Below are 17,600 nucleotides of genomic sequence, written 5' to 3'. Positions count from 1 at the left end.
TACTCTCTCCCTCTCTCTCTCTCTCTCTCTGTCTGTCTCTGTCTCTGTCTCTGTCTCTCTCTCTCTATATAAATATATATATATATATATATAATGAAATTTGGTTCAGGTATTTGGTACCTTAATATATATAGTAATATATATATGATATATATATATATATATATATATATGATATATATATGCATTAATATATATATGTAGTATATATATGTGATATATATATATATATATATGCTTGTGATGTATGTATGTGATTGTGTGATGTATATGTAGCAGTGTATATATGTGATGTATGTATGCTGATATATATAAGTATGTAAGTATATATATATATATATGTATATATGTATATGTATGAGTATACTTGTGTATATATATATATATGTATATGTATATGTGCCATTAATGTGTATGTATGTGAGTGTGTATGTGGTGTATTAGTATGTATGTGTATGATATGTGTAGTATATATGTGTGTATGTATGATGTGTGTATGTATATGATGATGTATGTATACGTGATGTGCTTGTTATATATATATATATGTATGTATATATATGGTATTAATATATATATATATATATATATATACTTGATAATATGTATATATATACATATATATATGTATAATGTATATATGTGATAATATGCATATATATATATATGTAATATGTATATATGCATATATGTATATACTTGTATATGCTGCTGTATATGTCATCATCATATATATTATATGCTCTCAACATCATCTCTCATCATCCGTCTCATCCTCTGATTATATATCCTTTGGAGGTCATATTTTCATCTTCTCCCCACATTTCTGTCAGCTTTTCCTTCTCTCTTCCTTTGATTTCGTGTATTTTAGGCAGGGGTTTGCTGCTCGGAGAGCAGACGGAGACCGGCAAACAAACTGACAGGAGGCTTTTTGATTGGTGGGTTGTGTAGAGAATGGGGGTGGATGAAGGATGCTCAGGGGGGATGTATCTGGAGAACACAGTGAGTCTATAGCCTGGAAATCCAGACCCAAATCCGAAAGATTAAGTGTCTGGCTATGAGTAATGAAAATGGCCCAACTGTGGGCGGCACCAAAAATGCATTTAGAAATATCACTGCACGCAATTGGATAACACTTGGACCAATGTTTACTGGCTGATTCCAGACTTGGACGTGGCAGGGCTCTCGTCATCTGTTTAGCTCGCCTCTGGCCCCGCCTATATCAGATACAGCGATGTGATTGGTGCAGCTCGGCTACAGGGGCGTAGTTAACGAGCATCGTTACTCAATGACCCCACAAGTATACTGGACCCCACGAATATGGTTAAACAAGACCACACACACACACACACACTCTCATACACACACACACACACACAGACACACACTTACACACACACCTCCCCCACACACACACACACACACACACACACACACACTCTCATACACACACAGTCACAGACACACACTTACACACATGCCTCCCCCACACACACACACTCACACACACACACGACAAAGAACAACAAAAACACAACAAAAACACAACAAAAACGACAAAAAACAAAAAACAACATAAACGACAAAAAAAACACTACAAAAACACTACAAAAACACTACAAAACACTACAAAAACAACAAAAACGACAAAAAAACAACAAAAACAACAAAAAACAACAAAAACACTACAAAAACACTACAAAACGGCAAAACACTACAAAAACAACAGAAAACACTGCAAAAACGACAAAAAAAACAAACAAAAACACTACAAAAATGACAAAAAACGCCAAAAAACAACAAAAAAACAACAAAAAACAACAAAAAACAACAAAAAAACAACAAAAACACAACAAAAAACTTTTAAAAACGACAAAAACACGACAAAAAAACGTAAAAAAAAACGACAAAAAAACAACAAAACCACGACGGTGACCAACGTCACACGCTTGGGGAAACAATAAACTGTACTGGGCAGCTTCCAGTATGAATGTGATCAGACCAGACTGTGGTGGTACTGGGCAGCTTCCAGTATGAATGTGATCAGGGCCTCACCTAAGTGGAATGCAGCCATCAGTAATGGTTTAATACCAGGACCTCTCCTAAGTGGAATGCAGCCATCAGTAATGGTTTAATACCAGGACCTCTCCTAAGTGGAATGCAGCCATCAGTAATGGTTTAATACCAGGACCTCTCCTAAGTGGAATGCAGCCATCAGTAATGGTTTAATACCAGGACCTCTCCTAAGTGGAATGCAGCCATCAGTAATGGTTTAATACCAGGACCTCTCCTAAGTGGAATGCAGCCATCAGTAATGGTTTAATACCAGGACCTCTCCTAAGTGGAATGCAGCCATCAGTAATGGTTTAATACCAGGACCTCTCCTAAGTGGAATGCAGCCATCAGTAATGGTTTAATACCAGGACCTCTCCTAAGTGGAATGCAGCCATCAGTAATGGTTTAATACCAGGACCTCTCCTAAGTGGAATGCAGCCATCAGTAATGGTTTAATACCAGGACCTCTCCTAAGTGGAATGCAGCCATCAGTAATGGTTTAATACCAGGACCTCTCCTAAGTGGAATGCAGCCATCAGTAATGGTTTAATACCAGGACCTCTCCTAAGTGGAATGCAGCCATCAGTAATGGTTTAATACCAGGACCTCACCTAAGTGGAATGCAGCCATCAGTAATGGTTTAATACCAGGACCTCTCCTAAGTGGAATGCAGCCATCAGTAATGGTTTAATACCAGGACCTCTCCTAAGTGGAATGCAGCCATCAGTAATGGTTTAATACCAGGACCTCTCCTAAGTGGAATGCAGCCATCAGTAATGGTTTTAATACCAGGGCCTCTCCTAAGTGGAATGCAGCCATCAGTAATGGTTTAATACCAGGGTCTCTCCTAAGTGGAATGCAGCCATCAGTAATGGTTTAATACCAGGACCTCTCCTAAGTGGAATGCAGCCATCATTAATGGTTTAATACCAGGGCCTCTCCTAAGTGGAATGCAGCCATCAGTAATGGTTTAATACCAGGGACCTCTCTAAGTGGAATGCAGCCATCAGTAATGGTTTTAATACCAGGGCCTCTCCTAAGTGGAATGCAGCCATCATTAATGGTTTAATACCAGGGTCTCTCTTAAGTGGAATGCAGCCATCAGTAATGGTTTAATACCAGGACCTCTCCTAAGTGGAATGCAGCCATCAGATAATGGTTTAATACCAGGCCTCTCCTACTAAGTGGAATGCAGCCATCAGTAATGGTTTAATACCAGGGACCTCTCCTAAGTGGAATGCAGCCATCAGTAATGGTTTAATACCAGGGCCTCTCCTAAGTGGAATGCAGCCATCATTAATGGTTTTAATACCAGGGTCTCTCCTAAGTGGAATGCAGCCATCAGTAATGGTTTAATACCAGGACCTCTCCTAAGTGGAATGCAGCCATCATTAATGGTTTAATACCAGGGTCTCTCCTAAGTGGAATGCAGCCATCAGTAATGGTTTAATACCAGGACCTCTCCTAAGTGGAATGCAGCCATCAGTAATGGTTTAACACCAGGGCCTCTCCTAAGTGGAATGCAGCCATCATTAATGGTTTAATACCAGGGCTCTCTCCTAAGTGGAATGCAGCCATCAGTAATGGTTTAATACCAGGACCTCTCCTAAGTGGAATGCAGCCATCATTAATGGTTTTAATACCAGGGTCTCTCCTAAGTGGAATGCAGCCATCAGTAATGGTTTAATACCAGGGCCTCTCCTAAGTGGAATGCAGCCATCATTAATGGTTTAATACCAGGGCCTCTCCTAAGTGGAATGCAGCCATCATTAATGGTTTAATACCAGGGCCTCTCCTAAGTGGAATGCAGCCATCAGTAATGGTTTAATACCAGGACCTCTCTAAGTGGAATGCAGCCATCAGTAATGGTTTAATACCAGGACCTCTCCTAAGTGGAATGCAGCCATCAGTAATGGTTTAATACCAGGACCTCTCCTAAGTGGAATGCAGCCATCATTAATGGTTTAATACCAGGGTCTCTCCCTAAGTGGAATGCAGCCATCAGTAATGGTTTAATACCAGGACCTCTCCTAAGTGGAATGCAGCCATCAGTAATGGTTTTAATACCAGGACCTCTCCTAGAAGTGGAATGCAGCCATCAGTAATGGTTTAATACCAGGACCTCTCCTAAGTGGAATGCAGCCATCAGTAATGGTTTAATACCAGGACCTCTCTCTCCTATAAGTGGAATGCAGCCATCAGTAATGGTTTAATACCAGGACCTCTCCTAAGTGGAATGCAGCCATCATTAATGGTTTTAATACCCAGGGTCTCTCCTAAGTGGAATGCAGCCATCAGTAATGGTTTTAATACCAGGACCTCTCCTAAGTGGAATGCAGCCATCAGTAATGGTTTAATACCAGGAGCCTCTCCTAAGTGGAATGCAGCCATCATTAATGGTTTAATACCAGGGTCTCTCCTAAGTGGAATGCAGCCATCAGTAATGGTTTAATACCAGGACCTCTCCTAAGTGGAATGCAGCCATCATTAATGGTTTAATACCAGGGCTCTCTCTAAGTGGAATGCAGCCATCAGTAATGGTTTAATACCAGGGCCTCTCCTAAGTGGAATGCAGCCATCAGTAATGGTTTTAATACCAGGGCCTCTCTCTAAGTGGAATGCAGCCATCATTAATGGTTTAATACCAGGAGTCTCTCCTAAGTGGAATGACAGCCATCAGTAATGGTTTAATACCAGGACCTCTCCTAAGTGGAATGCAGCCATCATTAATGGTTTAATACCAGGGCCTCTCTAAGTGGAATGCAGCCATCAGTAATGGTTTTAATACCAGGACCTCTCCTAAGTGGAATGCGCCATCAGTAATGGTTTAATACCAGGACCTCTCTCTAAGTGGAATGCAGCCATCATTAATGGTTTAATACCAGGGCCTCTCCTAAGTGGAATGCAGCCATCAGTAATGGTTTAATACCAGGGCCTCTCCTAAGTGGAATGCAGCCATCAGTAATGGTTTAACACCAGGACCTCTCCTAAGTGGAATGCAGCCATCAGTAATGGTTTAATACCAGGACCTCTCCTAAGTGGAATGCAGCCATCAGTTAATGGTTTTAATACCAGGTCTCTCCTAAGTGGAATGCAGCCATCAGTAATGGTTTTAATACAGGGACCCCTCCCTAAGTGGGGTCACAGCCATGTGTGGTTTAATACCAGAGACCTAAGGGAAGCGCATCAGTAATGGTTTAAACCAGGACCTCTCCTAGGGAAGCAGCATCATTAATGGTTTTAACCACCAGGGGCTTCTCTCCTCCAAGTGGAATAATGGTTTAATACCAGGACCTCCTAAAGTGGGGCTAGCCACTCAATAATGGTTTTATACCAGAGACCTCTAAGTGGAATGCAACCATAGTAATGGATTTATACAGGACCTCTTAAGGGGAAGCAGCCATCAATGCTGGGTTTATACTGGACCTCTTAAGTAAAGACCAGTTCCATATTAATGTTTTAATACCAAGGTCTCTCTAAGTGGGAATGCAGCCATCCAGTGGGTTTATACCAGGAACCTCTCCTAAGTGGAATACAGCCATCAATATGAACCAGGGGTCACTCTAAGTGGAGGCCAGCCATCAGTAATGGTTTGCTACCAGGGACCTCTCCTAAGTGGAGGCTAGCCTATTGTGGTTTAATGGGACCTTCCTAAGTGGAATGCAAAGCCATCAGTAATGGTTTAATACCAGGACCTCTCCTAAGTGGAATACGTATCATTAATGGTTTAATACCAGGGTCTCTCCTAAGTGGAATGCAGCCATCATTAATGGTTTAATACCAGGACCTCTCCTAAGTGGAATGCAGCCATCAGTAATGGTTTAATACCAGGACCTCTCCTAAGAGGAATGCAGCCATCAGTAATGTGTCTGAATACACCTGTGCTTTTCCTACTATGACATGTCAACATGTCTGCCGTGAAAAAGGTCTATAGCCAGGTGAGTAGAACTCAAATCGGGTTGATGGTGCGTACATGAAAAACATATTTAAACAATAATATGGCAAACATTAAATACAGAAAAACGAATGGCAAATAGGGCCTCCATATAACCATATAATTAGGAAAGCAAAAAAAGAGGCTGTATGGGTTGGTGCAATGCAAAGGGACAACACACGATCAGCTAAATATGTCTGGTAATCATACATCCTGTCCCCTGCACACTCCATGTGTCCTGTTTCCTCTGTGAATTGTTTGCACATCCCTCTACATACAGCCTCTTCTACGCTTCTTCATGCTGAATAGTTATGGGACTTCCCCCTTTCTGCTCTGCATATCCCTGCCTCTGCCGAATTATTCTTATCGGTTGCGTAAGGGGACAAAGGCGATATGATATTGATGATGATGATATTGGTATTGTGTGTGTGTGGCTGTTTGATAGATCTGGCAATGATGATGATGATGGCCATGTGTGTCTGTCGTGTGGCTGTGTTCGATGAATCTGTGTAATGATGATGATGATGATGATGATGATGATGATGATGATGATGGCGATGTGGCTGTTTGATAATAGATCTGTATATTGATGATGATATTGATATTGATGATATTGATGATGATAGTGTGGCTGTTTGATAGTCTGTATGTGTATTGATGATGTGTTTGATAGTCTGTATGTGTGTATGTATGTCTGTGCGTGTGGCTGTTTGTGCGTCTGTATGTGTGTGTGTGTGTGTGTGTATGTCTGTCGTGTGGCTGTTTGATAGATCTGTATGTGTGTCCGTGATGATGTGTGTGTGTATGTCTGTCACGTGTGGCTGTTTGATAGCGTCTGTATGTGTGTGTGTGTGTGTGTGGCTATCTGTGTGTGCATAGTATGTGTATGTATGTGCAAGGAGTGTGGCTGTTTATTAGTGTTGTGTGTGTGTGTGTGTGTGCAATGAGTATTGGCTGTTTGATGTGTATGTGTGTGTGTGTGTGGCTGTGTGTGTGTGTGTGTGTGTGTGTGTGTGTGTGTGGCTGTGTGTGTGTGTGAGTGTGTGTGTGTGTGTGTGTATGTGTGTCTGTGCGTGTGGCTGTTTGTGCATCTGTATGTGTGTGTGTGTGTGTGGCTGTCTGTGTGTGTGTGAGTGTGTGTGTGTGTATGTGTATATGTGTGCATGTGTGTGTATATAATATGAGCAAAAATGCGATGCGTGTGTGTGTAGATGTATGCGGATGTATGTGCAATAGAATTTTTTTGTGGGGTTGTTACTTATGTATGTATGTGTGTATCTATGGGCTGTGTGTATCGTGTGATTATGTATTGTGTACGCATGTATGTGTGTACGTAGGTGTATGTATGCGGTATCGTGATGTATGTGTGTACATGTGTATGTATATGTATGTGTACTATGTATGTGTGTATCTTGTGTATTGTGTATCTATGTGTGTGTATGTATGTGTGTATGTATGTATGTAATATATGTATGTGTATCTATGTATGTGTGTATCTATGTGTGTGTGTATCTATTGTGTATCTATGTGTGTATGTATGTATGTGTGTACGATAATGTGTGTATGTTATGTATGTGTAATGTGTACTTGCATGTGCATTATGTATGTATGTGTGTATGTATGTATGTGTGTATGTATGTGTGTATGTATGTATGTGTGTGTATGTGTGTATGTGTGTATGTATGTATGTGTGTATGTGTGTATGTATGTATGTATGTATGTATGTATGTGTGTATGTATGTATGTGTGTATGTATGTAAGTGTATGTGTTACTCGTATTGTTAGTATCTGTATTGTCTGTATTTATAGTTGATGCATATTATATTATTGTCTTCATGTATGCACCATCAACCAAAGCAAAGTCCTAGTAAGTGCTATACATACCCGGCAATAAATCTATTTCTGATTCTGATTCTTTCTACGTATATAACTCTCATGCAAAAGTCTGTTTCCTTCTCTCACGCACCTTCGGTCCGTCACACCGAACACTGGAATGACAGTCTTTTTAAAAAAAAACCCTAATCTCAGGTATTTTTAAAACGCACACAAATCCTGAACCTTCCCAGCAGACAGCCTGTATTCCCCCACCTCCACATCTCAGCCTGAATGTTATCACCGTGGAGTTTAATAGCAGCAGATGTTTGTCCCTGAGCTGCAGGCTCTGACGCCTCTCATCACTGCTTACATGCACGCACACATCTCCTGCCTTTTCAAGAGATCGCCTGTCAATCACAAACAAGCGGGGGCGGGACTGTGATATTCTGTTAATGCATTTTGTGTGTCTGTTCATCCGCTGCTGCTATTACTGGTTATTCTATAGGGGGCCGTGCTCAAAATGCTCAGACCGATGTCAAGAAGTGGCTTATGTGTGTACGCGCCAATTCGTATGCCATTATTGGCGTGTTATCAAGACCCTTACTTGCTTTTTGCCGTGTTTTGGCCTCCATTGACTTACATTATCTTGTGATTGCGTGTGAATTGAGATTAGAGATTAGATTAGATCAGGGGTCTTCAACGTTTTTTAAGGCAAGGACCCCTAAGATGAGAGAGAGACACACACATCAGGGACCCCCTTATGCATATATTGTATAAAATGAAGTTGCATATTGAACTGGGCCTTTCAATAACATGTAGGGCGGCCTAAAGCCTTTATTATTTTTATTATATATTATTTTATTTTAACTTTATTTACGTATCTTTTTAGTGCATGGAATACTAAGCTATTAAAATAATAATTGTGGGCATGATTTATGAATCATCTTTTAATGTTAAACATACATTAAATCCTTACGATGAACTGTATCTGTGGATGGCTATTTTAGTGACTACCTTACATGTAGTATAGGCCAATAACCCTCATATTCAGCAGGGCTTTTTCACAAATAGGCTGATTGTTTTATTTGCTAATAATATGTTGGATTCATGTTAAGACATTCTTAATTTTTTTTTTAAACTTTCAGGAAATTAACAATAATTTGGCGGCCCCCCCTGCAGTGACTCTGAGGACCCCCCTAGGGGTCCCAGATCCCCTGTTGAAGATCTCTGGATTAGATAATACTTTATTCATCTCACAATGGGGAAATTCACTTAATACAGCAGCAGTTTCTCCCACAATAAACACAAACCAACGAACAACCAAACAGGCAAACAACAGACAATGTGCAAAAAGTACTGAATGAATGTAAAGTGGCATTATATAAAAAGTATTGTAATGAAAAGTAAAGTGAGTAGTATGAATAGTTCGATTCGATATCTCGATGCATCACGATGCGTCAAATCCATGTTTCTATTAAAGCCATGTAGGATATTTAATTCATAGCTTTTCAAGCTTCAAAAACCAAACATCCTGTAGTGCTCTAATACTAAATAACTTGGATACAGAAAACTAGACAGCACTGAGCACATGGCACCTCCTGAATGTGCAAAAACACATTCACACAGAATATGTAAACAGAAATGTTGTTAGGCCTACATTACATTACATTATAATAATATTATATATACTTTTTTTATTAATAAGGGAAAAACTTCCACTAATTAACTGACAAGGCACACCTGTGAAGGTAAAACCATTTCAGGTGACTACCTCATGAAGCTCATTGAGAGAACACCAAGGGTTTGCAGAGTTATCAAAAAAAGCAAAGGGTGGCTACTTTGAAGAATCTAAAATATAAGACATGTTTTCAGTTATTTCACACTTTTTTGTTAAGTACATAATTCCATATGTGTTCATTCATAGTTTTGATGCCTTCAGTGAGAATCTACAATGTAAATAGTCATGAAAACAAAGAAACACATTGAATGAGAAAGTGTGTCCAAACTTTTGGCCTGTACTGTACATGCGGATAGCTCATAATGCGTACAGATAACACGTGCCACTTGGCTTTAGGAAGTGGCGCGTGTGTTTACGCGAAGTCGTGATATCAGGTTGAAATACTGAGACAAAAAAACAGCAGCTGGGATTGACTTCAAACCACAGACTGTAAAATAAAATAATGGAAGAAGCTTCGGGGTCTGAAAAGTGAAGCCGATTAACAATACTTTAAACAAAAGGTTTTTTATCTAGTTTCTTTTTAATGTTTTTGTGTTGCTTCTGTCCAAGGGTTTTTGGATGTTTTCTGACATCTTTTTCTTGGGAGGTTTTTTGTCGCTTCTGTCCAAAGGTTTTGCCACTATTTTGGACGATTTCTGGAGCTTTTTTTCTGACCCACACATCCAGATGTTGAGGTCTGGGGGAACTCCCCATTGGTCAGGGCTCAATCAGAGGGGGCGGGATCAACGGTTGTCTTTCAAATTCCCCTCTGCACGCGATAGGATAGAGCTCCAACCAATCAGAGCAACGCTAGCTGATAGATTCAACTTTAAACTCCGAACACATCTTCCTTTTTTTAAGAATGACTTCAGAGCCGTTCTTTGTTCTTTTCTCAAAGAAAAGATGAACTCCAAGTCTTCCAGAAGACCTCTGTTCACCAGCAGCAGCAGCAGCCATAAGCCCCGCCCACCCACTCAATACACGATGTGATTGGCCTGACTAGAGTTTGGTTTTTCCAGCTCGCAAGCCAACGGAGAGTTGCTAGACTGACACTGGCTGTAACATTACATTTGCTGCCGCTAGGGTGGTCTAGATTTCTAGGCTGTGTGTGTTTAGTTTAGTTGCAGAATTGCAGGGTTATCTAATGAATGTGAAATCTGGCAAATACAGCGAAAAGAAACCGCCAAAAACAGCGTAAAAGGCGCCAAAAACAAGCATCAAACTAACTATCAAGCATCAAACTAACTAACAAGCATCAAACTAACTAACTTTTCTCAGCTCTTATGACTGTAGTTGGACTTCTTTAGCTTTAAGTTTTGTCTGAGTGTTAGACACGTTTTAGACACAGATATGGAGTTAATAATAACAGTCCAAAAAGATGTCAAACATGACATTTTCACAGGAAAGGAAAAGGAAGACCCCTAAACTCTAGGGGTGGGAATCACCAGAGGCCTCACGATACAATATCATCACGATACCTATGTCACGATACGATATTACTACGATTTTAAACGTATTGCAGTATTCTGCGATTTACTGCAATTTATTACCTTTTTTCCAACTTAAAATGATTTCCCCAAAAGGAAACTTTGTCAACATCTGTTTTATCCAAAAAGATGCATTTCTCTGTTTGTTCATCTCACTTCAATTTTACCCCCTAAACTCCACCGCCAAATACGCACACCTGAGTCTTCCACAAACCCCCCCAAAAAACTGGAATTGTTGTAAACTATTTCATTATTTGACACATGCACATTTCGGTACTAATGACGTCTTTATGTGAAGTATGAAACGGACCGAAGGGGGGAATTAAATAATTGTTTACGACGCTGGAAAGTGAAAAAGCTTCAGACTGAATCCCTCCAGCTGCTTTTCTGACAAACCGTCCAGACTTAACGAGAGTTATCTGTCTTTGGCACTTCTGCTACCGAAGTGCAGCCAACAGTTACTGTCCACCCTCACAGTCTGTCAATCTCCTCCTCTGCTTTATCTCTACCTCCACCTCTCTCTTCTCCTCCCGAAACAGGTAATAAGAACATGGCGTGAGGAAGAGATTGCTCAGCTATCTCTTCCTTCTTACTTCCTGTTGATACGGAGCGTGCATTTACACCTATCTCACCCTCATCCAGAACTTTGTTATGGCAAATTAGTTTTTTCATATCGTGTGTCTGCAGAGGCAGTTTGTCAAAAAACGTCGGGAGAAAAAAACGACAAAACAGCAACGATATAAATAGGGATTTAGGCTGAGGAAACTTAACCAATGAAAGCATATTTCACCAGGGAGATCGTTCTCCAGCGCTGTGAAAACGATAAAGACATGTTGGTTATAAATTGGTTCGGGGAAGAGAATAATTGAACGGCTGTGTTGACCGCAGGCTCGAGGGAGAGATGCTCAACCCACAGAGGAGAGGGGGAGGCCAAACTGCACTTTCCTCAACGACAGACAAGTGGAAAAGTGCAGCTTCAGCCCCAAATTGGACAATCTTAAAAGGTGAAAGGGTATACTGTCAGATAGCAGTAGCCTGACAAGCCAGACCCACTGTCACTACCCGACGTGAGTCGAGTGCAGATGTTTTGCTGTTAGCCACAGAATAATGAGATAGGTACATTACATAGCAGTAATTTATTAGCCACAGAATAATGAGATAGGTACATTACATAGCAGTAATTTATTAGCCACAGAATAATGAGATAGGTACATTACATAGCAGTAATTTATTAGCCACAGAATAATGAGATAGGTACATTACATAGCAGTAATTTATTAGCCACAGAATAATGAGATAGAGACTTCTGTAATGTCTGAAGTAGTCTACAAGAACCTGCTAACGAGAGACTTCTGTAATGTCTGAAGTAGTCTACAAGGACCTGCTAACGAGAGACTTCTGTAATGTCTGAAGTAGTCTACAAGAACCTGCTAACGAGAGACTTCTGTAATGTCTGAAGTAGTCTACAAGAACCTGCTAACGAGAGACTTCTGTAATGTCTGAAGTAGCCTACAAGAACCTGCTAACCAGAGACTTCTGTAATGTCTGAAGTAGTCTACAAGAACCTGCTAACGAGAGACTTCTGTAATGTCTGAAGTAGTCGACAAGAACCTGCTAACGAGAGACTTCTGTAATGTCTAAAGTAGCTGACAAGAACCTGCTAACGAGAGAGTTCTGTAATGTCTAAAGTAGCTGACAAGAACCTGCTAACGAGAGAGTTCTGTAATGTCTAAAGTAGCCTATAAGAACCTGCTAACGAGAGACTTCTATAATGGCTGAAGTAGTTTACAAGAACCTGCTAACGAGAGACTTCTGTAACGTCTGAAGTAGCTGACAAGAACCTGCTAACGAGAGACTTCTGTAATGTCTGAAGTAGTCTACAAGAACCTGCTAACGAGAGACTTCTGTAACGTCTGAAGTAGCCTACAAGAACCTGCTAACGAGAGACTTCTGTAATGTCTGAAGTAGCTGACAAGAACCTGCTAACGAGAGACTTCTGTAATGACAATACAAATGGACATACATAGCAAAGTTCGTTCACTACTGGCTACAAGTTGGCAATCTAACACAACAAAGGCTGTCACTTGAATGGCATTTTGAGCTAACGTTAACAAACAACGCTAGCCGGATCTGGATCCCTTGGCATTATGCCGTAAACTGTTTAAATCTGAGCATGCGCGACTCACATCTGCACTCAACTCACATCAGGTAGTGACACCCACATCCAGATGTTGGGTCTGGGAACTCCTCATTGGTCAGGGCTCAATCAGAGGGGCGGGATCAACGGTTGTCTTTCAATTTCCCTCTGCACGCAATAGGATAGCGCTGCAACCAATCAGAGCAACGCTAGTTGATAGATTCAACTTTAAACTCCGAACACATCTTCCTTTTTTTAAGAATGACTTCAGTGCCGTTCTTTGTTCTTTTCTCAAAGAAAAGCTGAACTCCAAGTCTCTCAGAGTCGCGGCCAAAGCCGATTCCAAAGACCGCTGTTCGCCAGCCATAAGCCCCGCCCACCAACTCTATACATGATGTGATTGGCCTGACCAGAATTAGTTTTTTCCAGCTCGCAAGACAACGGAGAGTTGCTAGACTGACCCTATTTTCATGACTATTTGCATTGTAGATTCTCACTGAAGGCATCAAAACTATGAATGAACACATATGGAATTATGTACTTAACAAAAAAGTGTGAAATAACTGAAAACATGTCTTATATTTTAGATTCTTCAAAGTAGCCACCCTTTGCTTTTTTTGATAACTCTGCAAACCCTTGGTGTTCTCTCAATGAGCTTCATGAGGTAGTCACCTGAAATGGTTTTACCTTCACAGGTGTGCTTTGTCAGGGTTCATTAGTGGAATTATTTTCCCTTATTAATAAAAAAGCAAATAAATATATATATATATATATATATATATATATATATATATATATATATATATATATATATATATATATATATTCATCCCCAGGGGGCAATTCAATGACACAAAGAGCAGCACATTCCACCACATACGGTACATTGTCAATACAATAAATACATAAATAGTAATATATATATATATAAAAAAGGGAGAAAGGGAATGGATTAGTGCATCAGTTATCAGTTAATCACCCCTTGGCTTTATATCTGAGTACTTTGTCACGCAAACAACTACAAGAATCGATTTGTAATTGTCTTCTCGTCTCTCTGCAGGGATCTCGATGCCGATCCCGGTGCTGGGACTCCGAGACCACTCCAAGGTCTTCAAAGATGGCAGCTGCCTGCTGACCGATAACAACTTCGTGCTGGTCGGCTCCTTCGTGGCCTTCTTCGTGCCCCTCACCATTATGGTCGTCACCTACTTCCTGACCATCAGCGCGCTGCAGAACGAGGCCACGCTCTGCCTGGACCAACTCGTGCCGCGGCCGAAGTGGAGCACCACGTTCGCGCTGACGCAGACCTCCCTGTCGTCCGAGAAACTCTTCCGGCGTTCGATAAGCCGCGAAGCCGGCGGCAGAGGAAGCGGCAGCGCCGGCGGGCGCGGCAGCGTCTCGGGCTCGCTGTTCGGACGCCGCACCATGCAGTCCATCAGCAACGAGCAGAAGGCCTCCAAGGTCCTCGGCGTGGTGTTCTTTCTCTTCGTGGTCATGTGGTGCCCGTTTTTCGTCACCAACGTGCTCGTGGTGGCGTGCGACCCGGCAGTGTGCGACGCGGGACTCATGGGCGGCCTGCTCAACATCTTCGTGTGGGTCGGGTACCTGTCGTCCGCGGTCAATCCGCTCGTCTACACGCTGTTCAATAAAACGTACCGAGCAGCGTTCCTGCGCTACGTTCGCTGCCGGTTCCATCCGGAGAGGAAGCGCCTTCAGCTGATTCTGGTGAACACCATACCGCCGATGGCGTACAGCTCGACCCAGCTGCCCCTGGGCGACATCGCCAAGTTACAAAACGGAGTGGCGCACGCCAGCGGCGATGGGAAGGACTGCTCTTTACCTGGACGCGAAATGGAGACGCGCACGCCGGACAAGAGTCACGGAGGCAAGGACGAGAGCCGTGTGTGAATATCAGCCTGTTGAGAACTCGCGGTGTCACTGCCTGATGTGAGTCGAGCGAGCGCCGATGTGAGTCGCGCACGCTCAGTTTTAAAACGGTTTACGGCACAACCGGTCCCTCCAGAGAAAGGCCGATCAAACTACCAAACTCAGCTTGAAAGCAGGGCGTCTCGGTTCTCCTTCCAGGTGAACTAGAGTTCGGTTCTCTTCAGGTGAGAACGCGATCTGACCCAAACACAGAAAGTGAACCGACAACCAGAGCATTCGCTAGCCTGCAGCTTCAACATCGCACGCAACTTACGGACTTACCGGTCCCTTTAGAAAAACGTGATTCAACGCATAATCACCCAAAGTCTGCATATTTATGCACTTTCGCCGCATAAATTGCCGATTTCCGCGCTAAATATGCGGTGCTTGCGTGATTTCATAATCCCCGCATTTTCGTTGCAAAAAAGTCCCGTAATATATCTCAGCAGAAAGTAGAAAAATGTTGCGTTTACTTCTAAGAGCAGCCATTTTCCCCTGTTGCCATGGGAACGTTATGAAGTGATGTAATTACGCGACGTGAACATCGTCAAAAAGCAGGTGTTGGAGGAGGGGAATCACTTTTTTCTTTTTCATCAAACTGCAGTTTTTGCAAGTTCCTGCAATTTCATCGCTTACATTTGCATAAATATCATATATAGAATATTCCATCGCATTTTTTAAGAAAACGTGCCACATAATCATGGATTTTTGCCCAAAACAATCACAAAAAAACTCCCAATTTTTCTATAAAGACGGCATAACGTGTCTTACTGAAATTTGTGAAATCCATAAACTGATAAACTTTTCTCTTTACATACAATAACAGAAGATGGAAATCATTTCAAAAACGTTGTAGCTATCTATGATTGTTAGATTGCTAACGTTGTAGCTATCTATGACTGTTTGATTGCTAACGTTGTAGCTATCTATGACTGTTTGATTGCTAATGTTGTAGCTAACGTTGTAGCTATCTATGACTGTTTGATTGCTAACGTTGTAGCTATCTATGACTGTTTGATTGCTAACGTTAGCTCAAAATGCCATTCAAGTGACAGCCTTTGTTGTGTTTGATTGCTAACTTGTAGCTAGCAGTCATTTCAAAAACGTGTTAGCTATCTATGATTGTTAGATTGCTAACGTCAGCTCACAGCGCGTTAGCTCAAAAAGCCGTTAGCATCTTGGAGGCTACTTGTCGCAAAGTGAGGCATGCGCGACTCACACGTGCACTCGACTCACATCGGGCAGTGTCATCGGATGAAAGAAAAAACCTTGTGACTACCTGGTGACATCAGACTCACGTACAGCGAGCGGTTTGAGGTGCAAAGTGCCAAAGACATAGTGCCTCCCAGTATGTATGGGAGAAAAATGAGTAAAAAACGTTTACATTTCTGTGCATCCTGAGAATTTTCAGAAGAACAAGATTCCTCAGTTTCATACAGTCTTATCAACAGGGTCTGGGTCAGATGATTCAAATTTGTGAGTTCCTAGGTACTACAAAAACCTCTTTTGATAACCCAAAAATAATGTCAATCAATGCTTGTTCCATGGATTACAATCCCTTAAAGGGTAACTTCGGTATTTGTCAACCTGGACCCTATTTTCCCATGTTTTTGTGTCTTTGAAATTGGTCCGGTATCAAGTCCGCTGCAGTCGGCAGCAGCGAAACAAGCTGCAATTTAACAATTTGCGTCCACTAAAAGTTGTGTTGTTGCCGCTGACAGACTCAGATTATTATTCTAAGTGTGTGACAACATTATGGAAAGGATCCCTACAGAGATAGACCTTTTTGTTAAAGAGTAAGATCCTTTTAGTTTAACATGAAACAGCCCCGAAATCACCATCACCAAACTCCACCAGACTCCATGTAAATAATCAGGACTTTTATCATCTTAAAACACACTTCATTCAAAGTGGACAGAAACTAAATAAAACTACCAGAAAGCCGACTTGGTTCATCTTTCCACTGTTCCAACAATCACCACTCTGGTTTGGTTGAAATAAACCCTTAATTCACCCATTTACATGTGGAGATATGCTGGCTCTATACACGCTAAAAGTCCTGATTATTTACATGGAGTCTGGTGGAGATATGCTGGCTCTATACACGCTAAAAGTCCTGATTATTTACATGGAGTCTGGTGGAGATATGCTGGCTCTATACACGCTAAAAGTCCTGATTATTTACATGGAGTCTGGTGGAGATATGCTGGCTCTATACACGCTAAAAGTCCTGATTATTTACATGGAGTCTGGTGGAGATATGCTGGCTCTATTCACGCTTAAAAGTCCTGATTATTTACATGGAGTCTGGTGGACATATGCTGGCTCTATACATGCTAAAAGTCCTGATTATTTACATGGAGTCTGGTGGAAATATGCTGGCTTTTACACGCTAAAAGTCCTGATTATTAACATGGAGTCTGGTGGAGATATGCTGGCTCTATACACGCTAAAAGTCCTGATTATTTACATGGAGTCTGGTGGAGATATGCTGGCTCTATACACGCTAAAAGTCCTGATTATTTACAT

The 17,600-nt window shown here is 41.5% G+C and overlaps 1 protein-coding gene across 1 annotated transcript in view; it reads left to right on the top strand.

Annotated features, from left to right (window-relative positions):
* htr2aa (5-hydroxytryptamine (serotonin) receptor 2A, genome duplicate a) overlaps nucleotides 1-15,466 on the top strand; it is a 29,213-nt gene extending 13,747 nt beyond the window's left edge. Inside the window, exon 4 of the mRNA XM_039817345.1 lies at nucleotides 14,200-15,466. Within this exon, the coding sequence (XP_039673279.1) occupies nucleotides 14,200-15,053 (854 nt within the window). The 3' untranslated portion in view covers nucleotides 15,054-15,466. The remainder of the gene's footprint in view (nucleotides 1-14,199) is intronic.
* The last annotated feature ends 2,134 nt before the right edge of the window (nucleotides 15,467-17,600 follow it).

This window comes from Perca fluviatilis, chromosome 12 (assembly GCF_010015445.1).
Source record: "Perca fluviatilis chromosome 12, GENO_Pfluv_1.0, whole genome shotgun sequence".
NCBI lineage: Eukaryota > Metazoa > Chordata > Actinopteri > Perciformes > Percidae > Perca > Perca fluviatilis.
This window is presented reverse-complemented; position numbering and strand designations above follow the sequence as displayed.